General features: G+C 54.3%; 10 protein-coding genes across 10 annotated transcripts; 4 read left to right on the top strand and 6 right to left on the bottom strand.

Annotated features, from left to right (window-relative positions):
- Window positions 1-681: 681 nt before the first annotated feature.
- On the bottom strand, window positions 682-1,743 carry G647_07504 (uncharacterized protein; the record flags this gene model as incomplete). Its single annotated transcript, XM_008731819.1, has 1 exon — window positions 682-1,743. One exon carries the CDS (start codon window positions 1,741-1,743, stop codon window positions 682-684), a length of 1,062 nt encoding a protein of 353 aa, XP_008730041.1.
- Window positions 1,744-2,774: 1,031 nt separating this feature from the next.
- Window positions 2,775-3,804, bottom strand: G647_07503 (uncharacterized protein; the record flags this gene model as incomplete). Its single annotated transcript, XM_008731818.1, has 3 exons — window positions 2,775-3,538; window positions 3,613-3,657; window positions 3,729-3,804. The coding sequence occupies 3 exons, from the start codon at window positions 3,802-3,804 to the stop codon at window positions 2,775-2,777; spliced, it is 885 nt and encodes a 294-aa protein (XP_008730040.1).
- A 405-nt stretch (window positions 3,805-4,209) lies between these two features.
- On the bottom strand, window positions 4,210-5,043 carry G647_07502 (uncharacterized protein; the record flags this gene model as incomplete). Its single annotated transcript, XM_008731817.1, has 1 exon — window positions 4,210-5,043. One exon carries the CDS (start codon window positions 5,041-5,043, stop codon window positions 4,210-4,212), a length of 834 nt encoding a protein of 277 aa, XP_008730039.1.
- A 765-nt stretch (window positions 5,044-5,808) lies between these two features.
- Window positions 5,809-6,912, bottom strand: G647_07501 (uncharacterized protein; the record flags this gene model as incomplete). The annotated part of the gene is made up of 1 exon (XM_008731816.1): window positions 5,809-6,912. One exon carries the CDS (start codon window positions 6,910-6,912, stop codon window positions 5,809-5,811), a length of 1,104 nt encoding a protein of 367 aa, XP_008730038.1.
- Window positions 6,913-7,946: 1,034 nt separating this feature from the next.
- Window positions 7,947-9,290, top strand: G647_07500 (uncharacterized protein; the record flags this gene model as incomplete). The annotated part of the gene is made up of 1 exon (XM_008731815.1): window positions 7,947-9,290. One exon carries the CDS (start codon window positions 7,947-7,949, stop codon window positions 9,288-9,290), a length of 1,344 nt encoding a protein of 447 aa, XP_008730037.1.
- A 1,440-nt stretch (window positions 9,291-10,730) lies between these two features.
- G647_07499 (uncharacterized protein) lies at window positions 10,731-11,442 on the bottom strand (the record flags this gene model as incomplete). Its single annotated transcript, XM_008731814.1, has 3 exons — window positions 10,731-11,186; window positions 11,261-11,344; window positions 11,407-11,442. 3 exons carry the CDS (start codon window positions 11,440-11,442, stop codon window positions 10,731-10,733), a joined length of 576 nt encoding a protein of 191 aa, XP_008730036.1.
- A 717-nt stretch (window positions 11,443-12,159) lies between these two features.
- G647_07498 (uncharacterized protein) lies at window positions 12,160-13,053 on the top strand (the record flags this gene model as incomplete). The annotated part of the gene is made up of 5 exons (XM_008731813.1): window positions 12,160-12,490; window positions 12,546-12,563; window positions 12,610-12,720; window positions 12,770-12,888; window positions 12,949-13,053. The coding sequence occupies 5 exons, from the start codon at window positions 12,160-12,162 to the stop codon at window positions 13,051-13,053; spliced, it is 684 nt and encodes a 227-aa protein (XP_008730035.1).
- Window positions 13,054-15,365: 2,312 nt separating this feature from the next.
- Window positions 15,366-16,128, top strand: G647_07497 (uncharacterized protein; the record flags this gene model as incomplete). The annotated part of the gene is made up of 3 exons (XM_008731812.1): window positions 15,366-15,398; window positions 15,488-15,594; window positions 15,657-16,128. 3 exons carry the CDS (start codon window positions 15,366-15,368, stop codon window positions 16,126-16,128), a joined length of 612 nt encoding a protein of 203 aa, XP_008730034.1.
- A 111-nt stretch (window positions 16,129-16,239) lies between these two features.
- G647_07496 (uncharacterized protein) lies at window positions 16,240-16,603 on the bottom strand (the record flags this gene model as incomplete). Its single annotated transcript, XM_008731811.1, has 2 exons — window positions 16,240-16,494; window positions 16,556-16,603. 2 exons carry the CDS (start codon window positions 16,601-16,603, stop codon window positions 16,240-16,242), a joined length of 303 nt encoding a protein of 100 aa, XP_008730033.1.
- Window positions 16,604-17,014: 411 nt separating this feature from the next.
- On the top strand, window positions 17,015-19,564 carry G647_07495 (uncharacterized protein; the record flags this gene model as incomplete). The annotated part of the gene is made up of 1 exon (XM_008731810.1): window positions 17,015-19,564. One exon carries the CDS (start codon window positions 17,015-17,017, stop codon window positions 19,562-19,564), a length of 2,550 nt encoding a protein of 849 aa, XP_008730032.1.
- Between the last annotated feature and the right edge of the window lie 2,680 nt (window positions 19,565-22,244).

Raw genomic sequence — 22,244 nt, 5'->3', positions numbered from 1 at the left:
GCCCTGCAGAGATGCTGGAGGTTAGAAGTATGTAGTCTGGAAGTTTGGGTGATATGCTGAAGTGTATAACTACAGTTCGCCATTTCGACGTACGCATAGTGGGGGATGCTGGGACATCGGGCTGGTGTGGTGGACTGAAGGGAAAGTCGGGGGCGAAGTCATTCATTCATTCCTTTTGCAGGATCTAGTGACGAACAGTGGCATCCACTCTTTGGCATGTCCCTTGCGGTATCCTATTTGTCATGCTGTTTATCGAATAATAGCTGGTGATAGTACGGCGTAGTGTGTACGGGTCACTCGCCGGGCACGAGGCTAAGAAACCCGAGCCACGGGCTAAGGTCGCCAAGTACTCCACCGTAATCAGTAGGGTGGAGTGAGTAAGCATCAGTAACACGCTTACCATCCAATCTCACCATGAACAATTCACCACACCAGCTACACAGGATTTGTACCACACTTCCTACTGCTTGTTACTCTTCTGCATTCTCATGTTCTGACTAACGCTAGGCCAATCCACCAGCGACTCCCGCTGCGCACGTCAACGTCGCTCTGTAAGCACTCCCTTCGCTCCTCGGTGACTAGAAATTACTCAAAGGCCAGATGTATTGCGGACGTATTTTCATCGCAACCCCGCCACGATGGCCTTGCATCGCATCGCGCGTCGCGTACATGTCCTCATACTCACAATGTCACGACGACCTTCCGCGCCGAGACGCCCCTTTCCAGAGTATCAACCCCGGTCTGGATACATTCCAACCCGTGCCCCACCACCAGAGGCTCCGGCGCCGGGACAAACGTCCCCTCTTGAAGCGCCTTGGGCAAATACTCCCCCCAAATGGGCCCCGCAAGGTTATTATCCCGAAGTGACAGCGCGAGCATCTGCTCCATGGTAACGCCCACGGGAGGTTCCGGAAACCGGGGCGTCACGGTGGTGACGAATCTTCTCCCCTCCCCCGGTGTGTCCGATCGCGCTTTGGCCTTCTTGTATCCCTCGTGCAGATGGACGACCTCGGCGGCGGGGGCCCAAGCCGGCCCGCCGACGGCGTCGAACGCCCCGACCAGCGTCTTGCCCTCCAGGGCGGCGAGCACCTCCTTCACGACGTCCGCTTTGTTATAGTCGAACACCTGGCTCGCGCCGAGGCGGGTCACGTACGCGAAGTTGGCAGGCGACGCGGTCGCGACGACTTCGTAGCCCGCGCCGACGGCCAGCTGGATGGCACTGCACCCGACGCTGGAGGCGCCGCCCCACACGAGCAGCGTTTCCCCCGTGGGAGCACGCGCCGGGACGGTGGGCAGCTGCAGGGCGAGGCAGTCGACGTTGAAGAGACCGTCCGCGGCGGTCGACACGGAAAGGGGAAGCACGGCGGCCCGGTCGAACGAGATGGCGTCCGGGATCTTGCTCGTCAGGCGCGTCTCGAGCACCGTGTACGCCTGAAAGCCCATCTCCGTGTCGCGTTTCGTGTTGAAGCCGACGGTGTTGCCGACGACTCGGTCGCCCACGGCGAACCCCCTCACGTGGGGTCCGACGGCGACGATCTCCCCCGCGACGTCGTGCCCGAGAATGGTCGGGTATTTCAGCGGGTACAGCGCCTTGAATTGAAGCTTGCAGTCGATAGGGTTCATGGCCACGGCACGGTTCTTGACGAGGATCTGGCCCTCGCCTGGCGTTGCGAGCGGAGCGGGCTTGACCTCGAACGGATGCGCCTTTTCGGCAGTCAGCCAGGCGGCCATGTTGGAAGCCATGCTGTGCTTGATGCGTGTCGAGAGGAGAGAGTATGTCGCCGTGGGATGCGCGGATGTGGATAATTTGACTAATCGTGGTCGTCGTTCTGCCACGCGCTGGCCGTGTATGTATATCACTCCAGTTTCGTCTTGGTGCAACCGCACCAAAAAAGTACAACACAGGGATGCTTGGATCAGAGGGGTTGGAGATTCTCCTATACACAGCTACTGTAGCTACACGGACGACTTCCCATGCGTCCCTCAATTTAAACCCAGAGGCACACGGGACGTCAGAACACTCTATATACGTAGCCTAATCAAGATCTGCGGAAGTACCGTCTACAGTACCTGGTCGCCATCCTATCGGCCTTCTGGACTGCGGGCTCGGTTCTCATAAATCCGAAATCGTCAGTATCTCCTAATTAAACCCCTTGATTTGCAAGCCGGATGTACGAGTACAGGCCCCGTATATCCATCCATCCACGCAGCGGCGAGGAAATCTCGCCATTCCAGGCGTCCCATAAACGGTACAGCGCAGCGTCTCGGGTTCTCGCGCCTCCTACCAGAGTGCGCAAAGCTTGACAAATGACGGCCAGATGTCCCGTTGAGACAAGCATTGTGAATGGTTCGGACTGGTCAAAGACTCTCAGCTCGGCCGAAGGGCATGCGGAGGAACCACGGGCTTAACATGTCGCCTATCTCCCAAGACGGCAAATCTTGGACATGGAGTCTTTCCTAACTGTCACCTTACGCGCTCCTGCAAGATGCTGCTCGACACCATGCTACACAGCTCATACCGGGCCGGCTTAAACTTGTAATGCCTTGATAGCCGGGCCAGCGAGATCGCGGCTCCATCAGTCGTTTTCTCCAGCGCACGCGACGTAGCCGAAGATTGCGTCGTCCTCTGAAGTATGCCGTATGGTAAGGTCTAATGTTCTTGCTGTGTTCCCGCTTGTTCCCTCCTGCTTCAGTTTATCACCAGCCTCGGACTGTCGGCAAAACCCCAACTGTGTACTCTGTGCCCGCAGAACGGTCTGCATTGCACCCCCTTCTCAACCACCACCAACCTCGTTCATAACTCCGCCATCCAACTTCAAAACCTCCCCATTGACATACCCGCATTTCGTGAGGAAAATCACCCCCATGGCCATCTCTCCATCGCTGCCCGCCCGCTCAGCCGGCACGGCATGTCCCTTGTCCTTGACCTTCTCCGGTGGCATGTGAGCCTTATTCTTCTCGTCTGACTCCTTCATTGTCATCTCGCTTGGAAAATAGCCTGGCGCAATGCTGTTCACACGCACACCCGTCTTGCTGAACTCCTTGGACATCATCCTCGCAAGATGCGCCGTTGCAGCTTTCGAGGCATTGTAGGAGAAATGGGCTTGCGAGTGGCGCATCAGCCCGGACATGCTCGAAATGATGATTGCGCTGGCATCCAAATTTCGTGGTGCGGCCTGAAGAAGGGGAAGGAACGAGACGACGGAGAAGAACACGCTGATGACGTTCGTCTGGTACGTGTCTTTCCAGTCCTGGATCTGTTCGCCCCAGAGGTTTTCTTTCATTTGCTTGGCGTCGCTGGTATCCGGGTAGCCCTTTGGGCCAGAGACACCCGCAGCAGCGACCACGAGGGACAGGTATTTCTCTTTTGATTCCAGTTCCGCTGTTAGCTTCTGGAGGTCTTCCTTGGAGGTCACATCACATGGCCCGATGGGGATGATTTGACCAGTAGATGACGGGTTTGATGACTGCGGGCTGTGCGTCTTGGCCGCGTTGTCGAGAACTTCTTTCCTGCGTCCGGTGATATAGACTTTGGCACCTAGCGCAAAAAGTAGGTCAGATCAAGATGTTTCCCGACATTAGCCAGACTCTCCGTCAACGTCTATGACTTACCATTAGAAGCGAGGGCTTGAGTGGCCATTAGACCGATCCCAGTTCCTGTTGATTGTTGTCAGCTTGTTCCTCGTACATCTCCGGGGTACTATTTGTTCAGCTTGGATTTTCCTTACCGCCGCCGGTGACAAGACAGACATGATCCTTAAGTGAGAAAAGATTCGAGATGTGTAACTCGTCTGTCGACGCCATATTGTGATGTGTAGGCGATCTTCAAGCGTAATTTGAGGAAGGGAAGGCGGGAAAGATAAATTGAGTCAATTGTAGAGTCCAGCGATGATGGAGGATTTATGATGCGACATTGAATTGCCATGTCCTCATATATCGAGAATGATTGATTTACAGAGAGAGCCACCTGAAGCCCTGACGACAATACGTGACGTCACGGGCATAGTGCAGAGAAGGAGTCCGATTGCGGCTCTGTCCTCCGCTGGATTTCCACAGCCCGAAGACACTGTACCTGTTTGATTTTCACCCTTGCGTGCACTATTAACAAGACGGTACGCAGTGCCTGGTCTGTCCGAATCGTTTGCTGGAGCATGAAGAGACGTTCCATGACTTTCTAACACAGCACCAAAATCCGCTGAAGATGGAGGGTTAAAGCCGACTCTTCCTACCATGATTCTTTGCCCGAAATTCATGCATCATCCTCCTCCCTTCCGAGTCGAAACCATCTCCCTCAAAAGCCCGGCCGAACTCCCACACACCGGCGTGAATGGCTTCCTGCGCCGGAACCTGTTCCCATACGCTCATCAACCTCTTCTGAGCAGCGAGCGCTTTCGGTCCGGCCCTCAAGAGCATCTGCACCCATTCTTCCACAGCATCGTCCAATTCACTCGCTCCGACAACTCTATCCACCAGGCCCCAGGATTCCGCTTGCGCCGCTGGAATCATGTCGCCCAAGAGTAGTAGCCTCCTTGCCCGCGCAGATCCAATGATTGCAGGTAGCAACGCTGACTCCACTGTGCTGGGCACGCCCCTCTGCACCTCAGGCATCCCGAAAAGTGCGGTTGAGCTTGCAACCCGCAAGTCCGCTGCAGCTGCGATGAGAAGACCACCTCCGAGTGCGTGCCCATTGACCCTCGCAATGACGGGGACAGGTAAGTCCCGGAGTGCTTGGCAGGCCAGATGGATCTTGGTGATGAATCTGCGCGCGGCTTCGGCGTCGGGAAGGGTGCTCATTTCCGAGATGTCGGCGCCGCCTATGAAGGCTTGCTGCTTGGCTTGAAGGAGGGCGCCCGTTACAATGACGCAGCGGAGATTGGGGTGGTCGGACAGAGAGGATATGGAAGACACGATGGCATCTAGAACTGTGGAATTTAAGCTATTTAGTCGCGAGGGATTCGATATGGTGAGAGTTGCGACGGTGTCATTTCGACGCTCAGAGAAAGAGACTGCAACTGACGCAGTGTCGCCATCAGGCCCTCCCATCGCGGCTTTCCAGTCTGAGATATACCAGGTATTGAGCAGTTTCGTGACGGAGAAGCTCTGTCAGCTCATCTCGTGCAATCGACTTGTGAATCTGAAGATTGTTGTGGTCAGATGCCAGATCGGAATGATTTCTGGAAAAGAGCAGAGTGTGGGGTAAAAGCTGGGGATCGGATATAATTCGGTTGGAAACGATCTTGGTGTCGGATGGTGGACGCACACGGCGTATTCGTAGTGCGTGCTGGCTGAGCTGTCATGGAAGACAGAATCCCAGGCCTCGGTACTCTGAAATGGACGTCTTTATGCAGCGTAATGACAGTGCGGCAACCTTGCTGGCACCCACATGGGCATGAAAAAGCTTCTCTGCCATCGAACTTTCAGTGTTGAACCGTGCCTCTCCAACATTCCCCCAACATCAATTTCATTCCTTATCCGCACTCAATCCTTTCCCCTTTCAAGCGGGAGCATCTTCCATAAGGAGCATGTCACCGACTCTTGAAAATGCTCGACATGCCCGTGTATCTCCACAGCAAAGCCTGCTGAACCTGACTTGGCGTAACCTGGCGCTGGCAGTTGTCGCCTTTTGCCGACGGTGTCGACCCGAGCATCTTTACGCTTTCGAAGCGCCACGCGGTAAGCCGTCTGAGGGCAAGAAGTAGTCAGTGGGCTACTAACCCGGCGGGTGGTGTCGAGAACCGCCACCGTCTTCAAACAGGAAATTCCTGTCGTGGCTTTCGTTCAGCTGATTCCGGCAACACGACCATGTGATCACGCTGCCAGGGCCAGGGCAGCCATCGCCCGGACACCAGCTTCAGTCTTGTGGCCTCCAATGAAGCCGCTTGCATGGACAAAGACAGCTCCATTTTCAACTGCGTCACCCAGCAGAGCATCCAGTTCTTCGTCTCTGACACCGCGCCACGGTTCTGGGAGGCTCTTCCTATTCTCGAAGCTCGAAAAATCCTTGCTGACCGCCTGAATTCTCCATTTCGAGCCGGGCTCTTCTTTCTCTGGATAGATCACAAAGAGGATCCGTCTGTCTGTCGGAAGCTTGCTTTCCTCCTCAATATTGTACAGGTGTTCTTTCCACGGGATCCCAGCACGAGGCAGTACCATGAGCTGACCAGACGGATGAGCGTCGGCTCGAAGGTCGAATGCTTCCTTGATAACGGCGCGAGCAGGAAGCCAGGCGGTGGCAGCGCCGTGGAGCTTGCGCAAGAAGGCAGTACCCATCAACGTCGATGCCTGAGAGAACCGGTAGTCCTCCTCGGCCTGCGGTTGTTCTGCAGTCGCTCTCGATGGAGCACCTAGCGGGAGGGGATCTTCATGGTTCAGATCATTGACCAGGCTGGCAAGCGTGATGCCGGTGTCTTTGAACTTTTGCTCGATACCCGCCTCTTGCAATTTCGAGCCGTCGTATTTGGAGATTCCATTGTCGTTGGCGTCGACCGCCTCGATGAAATCATCGTACAATTTGCGGAAGAGCAGTTCGACATCAGGATGATCGACAGGGAGTTTGGTATGCTGAGCGATAATGGCTTTGCCAAAATGCATGTAGACTAGCCCGGCGGAGGAAAGTCTGGTCTTGTGGTCGGGGAAGGCGGTGTCAAAACTTCGCTGATGGTGGTCATATCGATTCTTCAGAGCGTCATATTCACCGCCGACATCGACAACAGTGTGACAGGTCTCCAGCACGGCTGGATCTCGAGTGCGGACAAGGGCAGCCGAGGCGTACTCTGGGAGGAGCCGAAGCATGTAAACTGCCAGGGCTTCATCTGCATGAAAGTGACCATTATGAGTTCCAATCAAGGGAGGATTTGCCTTGAGCCGCTTCGTCGCTATTTCTGCAGCCATTCTGGTCAACCTACGGAACATGCGCAAGTGGAAGAACAGATGCCTGATGCTGGTTTCACGGTACACCGACCGGAAAAAATATACAATTTGATCGCAGCCAAATTCTGGGGAAATGCCGGATTAATGTTACGCCGAGCGCCTGGCGCGCACCTAGATTCTTGTCCGTTGCGTGTTTGCAATCTGTCCTTTTGGACAGCAGCGCGTCGCTATCCTGTGAACTGCGTAGAATGCAGACAGCGTACAGAGTAGATGCCTTGCCTTGGCTGGCCTCCTCGCCTTGAAGCCTCCTCGCCTTGAACATCCCAAGTCGTCGGCTCTCGGGCAGCGATCCGAGGCAGGGACCAAGCTATTTGAGGAAGACCTAGGCGGGATCCAGATCTCAGTGGGGTAGTGTTAGTTAATAGTGACTGCCAAAGGCGTTACAATCTGCGTTGCGGACATGTGGCTATCTTGCGGTGAAGGACGTGTGAAGGGATGCTGGGCGGTCGCATAAAAGCTCCCAGCAGAGAATGAGTGTCACGACTTGAGCAAGCACAATTCTTCCAAGGTCCTGCAGCGCCCCTGCTTGCCCTGCTTCCCCTGCGTAGCCCTGCTGCTCTGCTCTGCTCTGCTCTGCCTGCCGCCAACGTGGCGTGGCACCTGACGTCTGTTGATCGAGTTTCTTGAAATCTCGCTGGCCACCTTGACCTTGATTTTGCCAGTCGAATCGCGTAGCACGCGACTTCCTCTTTCGACTGCCTATTTCTTTTCCCTCCCTCACTTTCCCGTCACCAGAAAATAAAACCACGCCGCCGCTCTTTTCACGCCACGATAGTCAACCCAGCTTCCACCGCGAACACAACCGGAATGACATGTGAAAATCCAGACGGCGATATCACCACGAACTACACAAGGCCAGTCTAGCGGACGACGCGGCACTCGAGCCCACGGAGGCCATTCAGACGCTGGGGACAGACAAACCTCTGCTCCCATGACTGCACGGGTCAATCTGTTGTGACTGCAAATTCGCTCCCTGTTGGCACACCCCGCCATCGTCCAACCCACCGACCGACCGAATGTTGTTCCGCGCCCTCTCCGCGATCCTCTTCCTGACGCTCATTATTGTCCTGATTCCACTCACCTTTGATGTGGGCGGACGCGACGCCGGTCTGGCTTTCTCTCTTTCGATATCCTCCTTCTACTTCTTCCTCTCCCTCTTGCGCATTTCGACGCCAGATGGATCCAGCTTCAGGCAGGCGATCGTCAACATCCTGCGCGGCCTCCAATTGCTGATATTGCCCATCTTATGCATCTGGGCCCTGGGAAGGTTCTCGGTCGACGCAGACAACAGTTCAGGCTGGGTCGAGAGGACGTTCAGAACAAGCAAAGATTTTCTTACACCAAACCCAGATCTTTGGCAGTCCATCGTCGGAAGAGAAGGTCTAGTGGAGAATGTTACACTCGGGAGCTGGGACATTATCCTACGCTGGTCATCGCCAATTTTCCAACTACTCGAGGGTTTCTGCAGCCTCCTAGTCATTCAAGCTATCGGCCAGTTCTCTCGATGGCTGGTCAACCGGAGCGAATGGAGCGATGCGTGGCTGCTCACCTTGCTGGTCACTTCCGCAGGAGTCGTCTCCAGTTCGGTCTATTTCCTCTGGAGAGTGCTGCAGTTCCCGGACATCTCGAGCCTCGACTCCATGCTCATCGGCATTGCGATTGCATCAGCCATATTTCTCTGCGGATACGGAGTCGTCTCAGGTCGTGGCACAGCTACTGAGTCCTCTTTGCTGTTTGCATACATTGTGCTCTGCATATACCAGATCTTCACCGACTACAAGCCGAGTGTTTCCCCTGCAGAGGCCGCTACCGCTACCGCAGCCCCCGACTTTCCGCCATTTCCACCCATCATCATGTCTTCCTACACTGCTTTGATGGCGGCCCTGTCGTCCCTTCCAGGTGCATTAGTCAATGCGTTGGACTTCATTGCTGCAGCCTTCAGAGCAGTCACACCGTCCGTCCTGATTTCCCTCGGATATCGACTATTCGTGTTCTATGCTTCAACCCGCATCATTCCTGCCATCAATGAAAGCGGCGCGCACGGACTCAGTATGGAGCCATCTCTTGAGGACAACAATGCTGGAAATCAATTCTTGGCGTTTCTGTCCTGGTTCTCACCCAGCATCCTCATTGCAGTCTACACCAGCCTTCTTATGCAGCACTTCGCAACCACCATGGGTGGCTATGCTCCAGGGCTGACCGAGACGATCGGGGCCTGGTGGAGCGGCAACGGCGAGCCGGCAATGAACGGGAATCTGTGGAAGTGGGTCAATCTGGTCGGCACCATGACCCTCTATGCCATTGAGCTGTGGTTGGGCAAAGAGGACGACATCAATGGTGAGCATTGGAAAGTGGATTGATGAAACAGAGAAAAACGTGAGATGATTGATAGATTCGCACCAGCGTCATGGACTCAGTGTCTTGAATGATAATTGAACCACTCGTTCATAGGGACCACAGCCTGGGGGCTTGCGGGTTTCAACGAGAATCGGCGGCACATCAATGTTGGAGTCGCACCATCGGCGGAGAAACCGTTCGATCCCATGGAACCACGGTGGCGAGCAATGCACCAAGATGATCGGCAGCAGAGTGCCACTCAACATGCAGCGGGTGAGCAAAGGCTGTGATCTGCAAGCATCATGACGAAGCGGGAGTTGGTGTTCTCAAGAGGTGCAAACGCGTGTTATCACGAGTCAGTCCGACTGCCCACATTAGCAGCCAGTACAGGTGGGCGCAGGAGAAACACAGGTCCCGATTGATGACCTTCGAGGCGTGGGGGTCCGAGGCTCTGGACAAGCAGAAGCTTACAGTACAGCGTGCGGGCTGGGGATGACTGACAGATTTCTTGGATGCGAAGGGCGGGTAGTTCAGGCCCAGCAAGGTTGTGTCGGTCTGCTCGGCCACGAGAGCGAGACCCTGCGGTGGGATGGAGCAGTCTGAAGCGCGATGTAGCCATTGGAAGGCACGGCGCAGCACAGCACAGGACAAAACAAGACAGGATAGGCAAAAGTGTGCTCGCCGCCTCTCGAATAGTGGATAGGTTAACTAGCACACACAGTGGACTCAAATGACAAAATCGAATTCGAACGCAAAGTGAGGCTCCCGCCTCTGGGTTTGAATAGAGAACGGCTTTAGCTCAAGACTTATGCTCGAGCATACAGCACGATACAATTGCATATCCTAACCATACCCGACCCTACCATATCCTACATACAGCAAGAGCAAGAGCAAGAGCAAGGGCAAGGGCAAGGGCAAGAGCACGACAAGGCCCAGAGAAGTACCGACCCAAGTCCGCCGTTCTTTTCATCTGTTTTTCTGCGCTCCGTTTTCCATTTTTCCCAATTTCCCCCGACCTAACCTACAGTAGTAGTCTTGGGTCTCCATTTTCTGGCACTTGTATTGATGGTTTCAGGGGGTGGCAGAACTCCGTACAAGCAAAAACACAGGACCTGGCAGTTGGTAGGTACATGGTGGGAAAGCGGAAGAGCGGAAGATTAACCCAGCTCAGCTTGCATAGACAGACAAGGGTGCTGAAAGGACTGTTGTGGCAGGAGTCCAGGCCCCGGGGAAGTTCGTTGTCGGAAGGCGAGGGGCCCTCGAAATAAATTTGACCGCTCACTGCTGGTGTTGACTCAAGTTTGGATCTCATGTCGTTCGTTTGGATTGGGTTGATTTGATTTCGTTCATGATGTCGTCGTTGCATAGGACCGGTCTGACCTGGTCGAGTATTCTCAGAGGCGAACACCGCCAGGGCGTCTCACTTCCATGTTGGGACTCGTTGCTCTCCTTGCATTGGAGACTCATCTCCGAATCGGAATGCCCACCTTTTGCACTGGTGGGCTGACACTTCCTTCCAGAGATCCTGGTTGTCCGTTGGCGCCCTTAACGTCAGTCTCATCCATACTTGCACTCCTCGCAAGGAAGCTGCTCTCCTTCACGGGGCTGCGACTTGTCAACGGTGCTCCCGGCAACCCTCCGCCTGGAATCCCATTGATGCTGCCGCGATGAATTCCACCTGGCGGGCCGCTCTGGCCAAGAGACAACGGGTTCGTGTTTTCTGGGGAGTTACCATGGGAGCCGGCGCCAGGGGTGCCTGGGGCGATGCTATCGGAGCGGGAGATTGTGTGTGTAAGGGGAGACAGGTGGGGGATACTGTCGGCTTGAGGGTGTTCGGTGCCAATGGTGGTGACGCCCGTGTCGGAGGCCTTGCCGGCTTTGGAGAGGGCATAGTCGCCGGAGTCGAAGTACTTGCGCTCCTATATGTCGCTCATTAGTTGACGTGGTGGGGAAGAAGGCAGGAGGGGTTCTGGGCCTGCGTTTGTGACCTTACCTTCAACTTGTTCTGCAGCAGGTCCTTCTTATTTGGTAGCTTGCCATAGAGTCTAAACAATCGCTGCTCGTCCGCCGACAATTTCTAAGAGAGAATGTTAGCCGGGCCACGGCTTCAGCTGGTGGGCTGTACAAGCGCGCACGTACGCTGATGTCAATCTTGTTCTTCTGGTGTGGATTCATGGTTCTGATCCGTCCTTGCGCAGGTCTTGTATGCCCCAAGTTCGAGAGAACAAAGAGACGGTGCGCCACTGCTGGTTCGTACCAGAAGCTGAACCACGATCACCGCAGTTGTTTCTTTGTCTGAGGGCCGAACGAAGGGATATTTGAGGTAGTAGATGCGGAAGAGGGGTTCTGCGATAGGGTCCGAGCGTCCTTGTTGTCGTTTCAGATGCTGTGCACGAGTGCCACCTGGTTGGATTTCCGCTACTTTTATTTGAAAGAAATTCTGTCACACGGGTGCCAATGGAGGAGAATTGTCGTTTGTTTTGGGTTGGTGAGCAGGAACGGACAGCAGGAGGGTGTGCAAAGGTGGGGTCTGATCGAGAAGGGGAAAGAAAGCGGTCGCCGTGGAACTCTCGATGCGTCCGGGGAAATTTGACTAGTTCGATTGGAGCAGTGCTGCTGACAAGACTGGGAGTAGATACAGTAGTGGGCTTGGTGACTCGATGCCCTGCAAGAAAGGTCGGTCGTTGTTGGGACGAAGGTTCGGCAACGAGTCCGCATACGAGGCGGTGGAGGTGACGAAGCCAATGACATCCGCCTCGGCTATTTGTGCTGTATCTCGCATCCGCGCCAAGAATCCCGCGTAAAATTTCCCCGGCAACCTACGGGCAGTTTCCGCGCCAGACAATTCAGAAAGATCTGGCTGTAAAAGGACAATCGGACAATGAGGCCATCATGAACATGACTGACGCGAAATACACGTTCGTGGTCGAGCACCTTGATCCAGAGCTGGGCCCTTGGTCCGCGCTGGAGTACGAGACTATCGCCAAGGAATCACAGCAGACCGCCTGCCATTTCATTCTTTCTTCGTTGCCTCAGTCTCTGCTCGAGACGCAGACTTTGAAGAACCTCGCCGAGTCGGGAGCACAGGCACGGACCGATAGTATCGAAACCTATTTTGCAAACAAGAAAGAAAGGATCTGTCTGCTTGACCCTGCGGCAAAGCAGGAGTTGGGGCCTGCCGATGCCGAGGACTTCGATGTCTTCCTGTTTGGTGGTATACTAGGTGAGTAGCGACAAAAGCATACGTTGTAAGTGTGCGCCCCTGACAAACACTGCAGGCGATGATCCACCTAGAGGTACTTGAATTTCATCCTGGATCTCATCAGTCGTTGACGTGACTAGATCGCACGAGCGAGCTCCGCAAGAAAGGCTTCAACGGTCGCCGCCTGGGCCCAGTTCAGATGACGACAGACACAGCCGTCAGGGTGACGCGGAAGGTCGTGCTTGAGCACAGTAAGGCGAGCAGCTGCAGTGGTTAGAGGGGAGACTCACAGCTGGGCAGTTCCCCTCGACAAAATCCAGTATGTCGACTTCCCAGAATTGAAGCTGGATGAGCACGAATCTACCCAGATGCCATTCCGATATGTCGCAGATGATTCTGGACAGCCTGTCATGCCCACGGTACAAAGCTCTCTCCTTCCCATAGCCTTGGCTTTGATGTTTGACTGAGATCTTGGCCAGGGAATGATCGACCTTATCAAGGCTGACGCTGAAAAGGCGTTTGATGACCTCGAGTTTGTCGACGAGGTCGAAGGTGTCAGCAATATGGGCGTTACTACATCTTGAGCAGCGACGTCGAGGCCCCTCGATGCGCGAAAACTTTCAAGTACCTCCGAAAATATTCGCAGCACACTATTGACATAGCGGTGTGGTTGCTACAAGGTTGAGTCAACGCCAGCGTAAGGAGCGATCAGAATATCGCAGTCCTCATCTTCTAGGACGGGCCTGCGCGGTGACGCGCAGGTCACTATTTCAGAACAGCAGTGTGGACGCACGGCATTGGACTTGAGACCCGAAGCTGGAAGCACCCAGCTGCACCGCTATTGCATGATCTGGGTGTCGCGTCGGCCGGTCCAGACGAAGAAGATCTATTGTCTAAGACGCCAAGGCCAGGGCAGGAAGCTGCATGCGGCACAACTGGAATCCCAAAAATCCCGTGCGATACGGAACAGGATTTTCCGCTCGACTGACGACGTCGAAGAAAGCTGCTGCGGTTTGATTGCCCCGCTTCCAGCTCCTGGCACTCATTGACACCACCGGTCAGTCCAGGCGGAGGAGAAAACAAGAATGGCAGACGAACAAGTAGGGGTCTCCTGGAGGGTTTAAGCAAGAGGTTATGGCTTTCCCTACTCAGTGTTGAAATAGCGGACTCAAAGCTATAACATGCAGAGCAGGAATATTAGCCTAGTGCTACTCAAACATGGCAGCTACTTCGTCGTAGTCCCCGTACCCAACACGTCGAGCCAGGGCCCCCAAACCGTGCGTAAGACTATCTTGTATCCACCTCATAAGCACTGTATAATGAGTGCCCGAACATGTGGCTGAATGCGGGACGCCACAGTCGTCTCTCCTGAGGATGGTCCCAGAGTCGAGGCGATCGGCTGCCTCAGCCTCTTCCAGCCCTGCCCAGCTTCTCGGATCCCAGCGTGCAGAGTGAGAATCGTCCGCGTACGAATATTTGCCGGAAGTCTGAAGATGAGAAAGATGATGGCGTTTTTCGGAAGCCAACGGAGCTTGTTGATGCGCCGAGGCTGTGCACCGCTATCGGTATGCGTATAGCCCATACAGGACATTCCCATGCTCTTTCTTCGAATCCGATCAGGAAACGTTATATGCTCAGATCGACTTCTTCCGACACATAGGCGCCATTTTTCATGGGTGGCGGGGTCTTACTGTACCTAATCCGGATGTCGTCGTTGTGGCGGAGCATCGCGAGAGTGATCCTCGTGGAGCGCAGCAGTGATGGGTTCCATATTCTGACAAACCATGAGACAAGATGATCCATGCCACGAACCAGATCTCTCAAATCGCGTGGGTTCTACCACTCGCCTTCGGAATTGGAAAGGGACGACATACCGACCATACGCGGCTGAAGACCAATCGAGGTCCAGCTCCTTGTGCATCGTTGCCCACGGTCTTTTCATCGACTACAAATCGCGCGACAAACTCCTCTTGTACTGATCTTCCATTCCTCAGGCCCATTTCGACGCGGCCAATGACTAGCAGGTCAAGACCTCGTGGATCATGGGCGTACACCCTCAGGACCTCATGCCTCCTCGATACGTAGTCGACCCATGCTTTTTGGCGGCTCAAGCGGATTTCGGCTGAGCAGATTCGCACGAGGTTAGCGCAGCTCTGTCTAGGACTAAGGAAGGTCGACAGTAAAAAGCGAGTGGCGGAGGACCTCAGAGAGCCTTTCTGGCGTGACGATTTCCCGCCCACTGACCTTCACCGCGAAACCCAGGGCCCATTCCAAACATGGTTGCGTCATTTGTGAAAACTTCTTCAGCAAAGCGATGACCGACATTAGGGTCTGCGATGTCAAGGAGGAAATAGAAACGTTCCAGAAGGCGCTGTACCTCCGGGCGGACCGGGACTGCAGTTGGCCATTCTGTATTTTCAGTCACGTAAGACGAGGACATGAGGCGTTCGCTCTGAATGAAGGTCGTAAGTCAGAGGGGAGAGATGGCAGTGGACGAGGTCTCGTTTCTTGAGGAGCGGAACTCTACGCCCCTGCCTTACTTCACACTCGCCTCAATCTCTGCTATGGTGCGGTCTGAGGTGGGAGGAAGGACGTTGTGAATGATGACCGGTAGAGGCGCCGTGGAGCCTGCATGAATTGACGGATATGGCTGTAATGCTCCACCGTAATTCGAGCCAGGTCCTTCGGTGGAGCATTTGGCCCCTGATGTCATTGCGGGGACGTGACTCAACTGGTGAAGAGCGAAACTTTTTCATGGCCGAGTGCCTCCCGCCGCCGCCTCGTCTGTGCATGATGGGCTGTCTGAAAATGTGACCTTGACTGTTCCCAAATCTTCCCTCTCCTCTCACGATAGACGTCCTTCTTCTGTAGATCCTGCTCAGTTACGACTGCCAAGATGGTGCAAAAAGTCTACGTGACGTACAATGAGGTCGGTCTCAAAACTCTCAATCGGGTGGTCGCATGCGCCCTGCTCACGCCAACGCCCTACCGAGTGGTGAACTTACCAATTGTCGCTAGATCCACAAGTTGTGCCAGCAGTCGGCCCCGAAGATCCTCGATGACTTCCAGCCAAATCTTATGATTGCCATTGGTGGCGGTGGTTACGTGCCCGCCCGCATCCTGAGGTAGGCAAGGTTGCGGAATGAAAGGCGTTCACGAGCAAGAGTTGATGTCCATGCACGTACAGATCGTTCCTCAAGAAGACTGGCGCCCCCAACATTCCCATCCAGGCAATCGGCCTCTCCCTGTACGAGCAGCTCTCCGGTTCCGATCCCGTCGAAGCACCCGGTACCAAAGTCACGCGAACACAATGGCTCGATCTCTCGTCACTTGAGATGAGCAACCTGATCGGAAAGAACGTCTTGATCGTCGATGAAGTGGATGACACACGCACCACACTTGAATATGCTGTTAAGGAATTGGAAAAAGACGTGGAGACCGCCAGACAACAACTAGGCAGAACCGAAAAGACCAAGTTCTCCATCTTCGTACTGCACAACAAGGACAAGGAGAAAAAGGGGAAGCTCCCGGAAGACATGGTCAATGAGAATCGATATCTGGCAGCAGTCACTGTGCCCGATGTTTGGATTTGCTACCCCTGGGAAGCGACCGATATTGATGAGCACGACAGACTCGCTCGAACCAATGGCGTCCAGTAGTTTAGAGGCCGAGGCGTTGGACTCCCCTGGCGTGATAAAATAGACGGCAAAAGTCTCCCAGCGCTGGAAGCGCAGGATGAGACATATCTGATATGGAGACTTCGGTGCAATTTAGTCCCACCGGACTTTTCTGTTATCCAAGCTTTTCCGCGCAGCGCCCAGTTGTGCCGTGAGCTCTTTGTAGGCTTCCTCCGTGTCGTTGAATCGTATAACTCCAAGACCCAGCCGTCCCAGAAGATAGGCACCCAGGCTCACAATAGCCCACAAGGGCAGAACTGGGATGATCTCCACTTGAAGTTTGGTGGGCAGTATTGAGGGTATTGGCGAATCATTTGTCAACAATGGTAGGGCGAGGAGGAGGTAGGCCTGCCCATGTATCAACATCGGTCCAACGGCCACGGGTTGATGCGGGAGAGGGGACACTTACGGATGAGACAAGTAACGCAAACGAAATGGTCTGCCGAGCGCGTGTCATGGCTGCGTAGGTCGCTATTCTGAGATAAAGAGTTGTCGGGTAGCGTTGCAAACTCTATGGGACTCAGCGCCGATGCTTTGGAACAAGGAAACCTGCGGAGTGGACAGTGATTAAGTCCAAGGCCAACAGTTAGGGGTACTCGTACTGAGCGTATCACAGTAAATCGGTGTCGCGTCTCACCGAATGCTTCGCCGTAGATGCTTGGCATGCAGCCTTGCATATCAGCCTCGCCGTTCGGTCGCTTTCAGTTACCTTCAGCCTCTTCGAAACGTCCACTTACCCTGTGTGACGGATCCGGTCAGACATGAGCTTCGGAATGAGCTTATAGATTTGTCGTGCCTGCTGCAAGACAAGTGGCCGATACGTTCTGCGGGGGATACACTTTGGGTTCAAAGTAGACTCCAGGGGGTCATGGCGTCCGTGGAAGCCCATGACGCGTACTGTCGTCTCGCTGATGACCTAGAGCAATACTGGTCAGCAGATGAAGACCTGAATCGCACGCACGCAGCCATAATATCAAGCTTGAAGTCAGCCAGTGATCATCCGAATGTTGGTAGGCAACAAATCATGGCACTCATGCCTCCATTCGCACGGCATGTGGGAGTTATAGTCCAGAAAGGACGGCCGGAAGATTTCCAAAGTGCGATCCTCGGTACCCTGGCAGATGCGACCCGCGAAGTACCAATCTGGCGACCTCTGTTTGGCCTGGCAGAGAGGCCTGATCGCGCCATGAACCTGAAGCAGATGAACAGAGACACTCCACCGGACTCTATCCTCGAAGTGGCCAGACGAATCGTTGCGCGAACAATCCATGTCTCGTCAAGTGAAGAAATAAGGTCCGCCCTTCGGATAATAGCCAACAGCTGTGCAGACAACAACGTCAACCGGAGCAGCTTCATTGGCCGAGATGGAATAGAAGCACTACTCGAACTTCTCAGACTCAGAAAAGACTGCGACCTTGTGATACCGGTGCTCTACAACGTCTGCGTCGATTTTGATGAACCGGCAATGGATGTGCACGGCAAACCCTGGGCCCCCCTTCCGCAGATGCGAGCAGCCAGCGGCGAGATCTCCACTCCTTCAACACTGAGTATGGCAGAGCAGAGACTGGGAACGTACCGGTTCCCACACGAGAACAAGACATCGTTCCAGATCCTCCTGGAGGCCAGAGAGCAGGCAGAGGATTGTGCTGAGACGCTCGCAGACCTGATCGAGATGGCCAGCCGCGTTGCGTTGTATGGCACGCGGTGCTTTGCTCAAGAGCACGACGGGAATGAGCCAGGCGATATCATCGAGGTGGACACGACGGTTGATATAGTCCGCTTACTCCTGTCACAAGGTGCCGATCTCGCAGAAGGGAACATTGAGTGCCGCGTCTCTATATGTCAGGCGGTTCTCAACCTTCTTTCTCAACAAGATACCCACACTACAGTGATCAACAGCGACAACGCCATACGCAAGTTAATCTACCTACCTTACCCACCCACACACGTACAAGGTACTTTGAAGCCAGAGGAAGATGATGAGGAGGAAGAAAATGCGCTCTCACCCTATCAGAAAGAAATCTTGAAGCTGACCTACACCATCTCGGCAACAGAGGCTTATGCGGAGACATTTGACATAGGTTCACGTCTGATCCAAAGCTGCATACTGGATCTGGACAGATTTCTAGACGACCAATCTACACCCACTTCACCGCCTGCTTCTGTTCCTCTGGCTAGCATCTGTGTCTTGCTAGCCAATTGCATCAACACAACCGACCGGGCCAAGAAGCTGCTTCGTGATGGCCCCGACATTGCGCTCGTCCTGCAATCACTCTTCATCAAAATCTCCGACCCAGAGATTCTCCTTCCCGCTGTCGATCTCGCGGCCCGGTTGGCTCTGTGTCCTGAAGGCCAAGACGCATTCTGCAAGGGTCAGATTAGCATTTTTCTTGCGATTGCGCAAATACTTCACAACGGGGCCAGCGAAGTCGACACCATAGGACTCGAAGTACAGCGCAATGCCGTAGCACTCGCAAGACTCCTTGTTAAGGGCCAGAGCGAAGACGTCTTGTCGAAATTCAGCATAGGTTCGAGACATGCTCACCATGCGGGTGATCTGTTCACCGCCACCAGTCTGACCTCGGAGGTATACAGCCTTTGGGACCGGACCACTGACGCCCAAACAAAGATCGAGATAGGAAGGTTGTTCATCGAGATCCTACGCACGATACATGGCCCCAAAAGAAACCCAGCTGTGCGGATTGCCACAACGGTCGCCGAGCATAAGACAGCGCATGCACCAACTCAGCCACCCACTTTCTCGCTTACAGACGAATTCAATGGTCTCGATGTCTCATCCGCTACACCTATGGCCGGAATCTTCGAGGATAAAGTGGCGGAGATGATAACCTACACGCTCGCTCAGCCTCAAGGCCAACTTCAATCTCAACCTCAACCTCAGCCTTCCCCACTGGCATCAATGCAGACACAGCAACACGACAATAACGCCCAAGCTCAGGCTCAAGCTCAAGCTCAGGCCGAAGCCGAAGCCTGGTTCGGCCTCGCCCTCCTCTCCACCATGACCTCCGCTCGACCTTCCATCAGAGCGACCCTCGCCCGCAACGACTTCAACATCCTGAAACAGCTCCGGCAGATCGTCGCCTCAAACGCTTCGCCCGTGATGAAAGAAGATGGTACCAAACCCCCAAACCCGGCCGACCAAACTGTTGGGCAGCAGAGGCAGAGGCAAGCGCGACAAGTCATTGCAGACCCACGGTACGAGAACATCAAGGTCCTCGTTGTGAAGATGCTGCAAACGGAACAGCAGCAACAACAGCAACTGCCGTCGCCATCGCCGTCGTGGAAGCAGACGCCAGCGCCAGGTCTACAACGCCATTTGAGCAGAGAGGATGAGCTCGTGCAAGAGGGCCTCGAAGCTGCGGCCACAGAGATGGGTCTAGACTGGGTTGTTGTCTAAGAGCAGGGCAGTGCAAGCAGGGCAGATCCAAACGCGCGAACAGGAATCCAGACTCGTTGTCCGTAAAACCGGTCGCGGTGCCCAAGTATACGACTGAAGCATTTTGGATTGTAAATGGGAAATGTAATCGTCCTCACGCTACGCGGACGCTGCTGCGATTTCAAACCAGTAGTCGCAATACCACGGGTAATGCATGATGTACTGACGCTTGAAAATGTAAGGTACTCTACGCTAATCACTGTACTGGACCGCACTGAACTGAACTGAACTGTGTCGTGTCATACAGTAGTAAGTTCAGAACTCAGAACTCGGATTCCAGAAGCCGGTATTCAGAAGCCAGTACGCAGTTACGCCGCAGCCCGCGTGTATATGTACGTATGCACTGTACGTGAGTCAGCTACATCCGTACAGCAGCTGGCTGGTGGCTCACGGGCTGATGGCTGGTGGCTGGGTCGTCCAGCGTCGTCCAATCTACAGTCCTTCACTGGCCAACTGATATACCACAGTCCTCGATACTGCATAAGCCGCAACACCGTAAAAGCACATGTTGCACCAGCGATGTCATACCTCTTTATCGACCGTTCATGTCCCTTGGATATCGATCGTTATACCGGGCCTTCCACCGGATTCGCCTGATACGTCGCCGGGTCTTGCTTTCCTGTTGACCCACATGGACAGTACATCATGCTAGACTGATGATCTGATGCGTCGGATTTAAAAGTGAATATGTCCTTGGATCCCTTGATTTTTCTAAATCTCGACTTGAATCTTCTGCTCGCATGAAAGCCACGTCGTCCATGTACATGTATTGTATGAGTTATTCTCCACGGACATGGATGATGTCTGGACGACTCTTGGAGACCTCGGATGGGTGTTGGCGTTGCTGGCGCTCAGCTTCGAGCCACGGTCTTATACAAGTGTCCGTGATAATCCCAAGTGGCCCATTCAAACCCCGGCTGGATATCTCTCTTGAATGGCTGTTGAGCCACGGAAATCCGGGATCGACCTGTGAAAAGGCTGGTCGGGCAGTTGAGATGGAGTCGGGTCAAGCGGCGCACGCAAGGTCTGCTGTTCTACCCATCTCCGGTCGCGCGCTCGCTGGCAGTACTTGTCTTGGTGCCTATTTTTGATAGTACGACATGGCATGTTAGAACGGCAAAGGAGAAATCAAACATGGCAAAAGCAGCTAAGCCAGACAACGGGCAGAAGGAAGCCTTAGCTCGGGTCACTAGGTCTGGAGGTATAGCTTACCTGTCCCGCAAGTCCAGCCGGTTGAATGACCTGCCACAGTCACTGCAGTTGAAAGTGTACCTCGCGTCATGCTATCGTGGGAGAAGGATGAAGTTAGTCCTCGGTCGTCATAACACGCGTATTTTTTTCGAGAACCAAGGTAGGAAAAAACACAGACAGTACGTACTGTCTTGAGATGCCGATTCAGACAGCCTTGATGGGCGTACTCCTTCCCACACCCCTTCTGTGGACACTTGACTCGCGGCCGGGTTTCGTCGTGGGACCTGAGGTGTGATCGGTAACTTGTCCTTTTGGTGAACACCTTGAAACACTTGTCGCACGTCTGGGGCGCTGCTTTATGCATCTTTCGGTGGACTGCAAGGTTGCCTGCTTCGGCGAACGTCTGCCCGCATGTCTCGCACTTGTATTGATCACCATGCTCACGCATATGCTCTCGCAGCAGGTACGGCTTTTCGAAGCTCACGTCGCAGCGAGAGCAGTTCACGGGGCCTCTGATTCTTCTCTTCTTCGTCGGGCGCTTTGCTTGCGGCGACAGGGCTTGTGTCCTTACAGTAAGGCTCTGATTCAGTGGCGGAGATGTGCCTGGCAGCCGTCACGGTTAGCTTGCAAGACCCATGTCGCAATCTTGCTTTGGACGATACAACAGCAGACTCACCTGAACCTAGTGCAGTATAGCCAGAGGTTTCCAAGCTGCGCCAGGTCCTTGACGGACCGTCGTGGGAACTTGAAGTGTAATGGCTCGATATACTCATTCGAGACGCCTCGAAAGGGGGATGGGGACAGCTGGCTGTCGCTGATTGTGCAAACGTGTTGTCCACGACCGAGTCCAGTGTAGGTTTGGGGTACGTTTGCGGTGGTTGAGTGCAATAATCGCTATTAGTCCAGCTCGGGAACCACGGGTCTTCGCAAGCACTATGGCCATATTGGGGCGTGGGTAGGGAGTGCTGCTCGGAAGGGACATTGAATGAGTTGGGATAAGAAGAAGGAAACTGTGAACACCAATACAGGGAATCATTTCCGCAAGGGCGTGCACAGACTGATTCCAAATATGAGCGAACGTCGTCCGAGCCATCCGAGAAAGCAAAGTTTTGGTTGAGCATAGGGAAGTCGGAGCAAGCGATCGATGCGTAAGAAAAATCCATTGTGGATATAGTGAGGTACTTCTCGCACTGGGCGTCGATGAGAAAACTCTGCTCTGTATACCAGCGGAAACGATAAAGATTATAGCTTGCTTTGAAAGCTGCCTCGAGTGACTGATCACATTCAGCCGACCTGAATGTCATGCAGACCTGTGCTGATCCGTAACATGGCCACTTCGCCCTTGTGTATGCCGACCAGCTTTCCAGTCCACCTTCAGCGATGCGGCCCAAAGTCAACCGCTCAGGTTTGCTCCGAGTTGGGCAATCACTCTTCACTGCCGGAGAAATGC

This window comes from Cladophialophora carrionii, assembly GCF_000365165.1.
Source record: "Cladophialophora carrionii CBS 160.54 unplaced genomic scaffold supercont1.6, whole genome shotgun sequence".
NCBI lineage: Eukaryota > Fungi > Ascomycota > Eurotiomycetes > Chaetothyriales > Herpotrichiellaceae > Cladophialophora > Cladophialophora carrionii.
The sequence above is the reverse complement of the archived record's forward strand: the minus strand, read 5'-3'. Positions and strand labels throughout refer to the sequence as shown.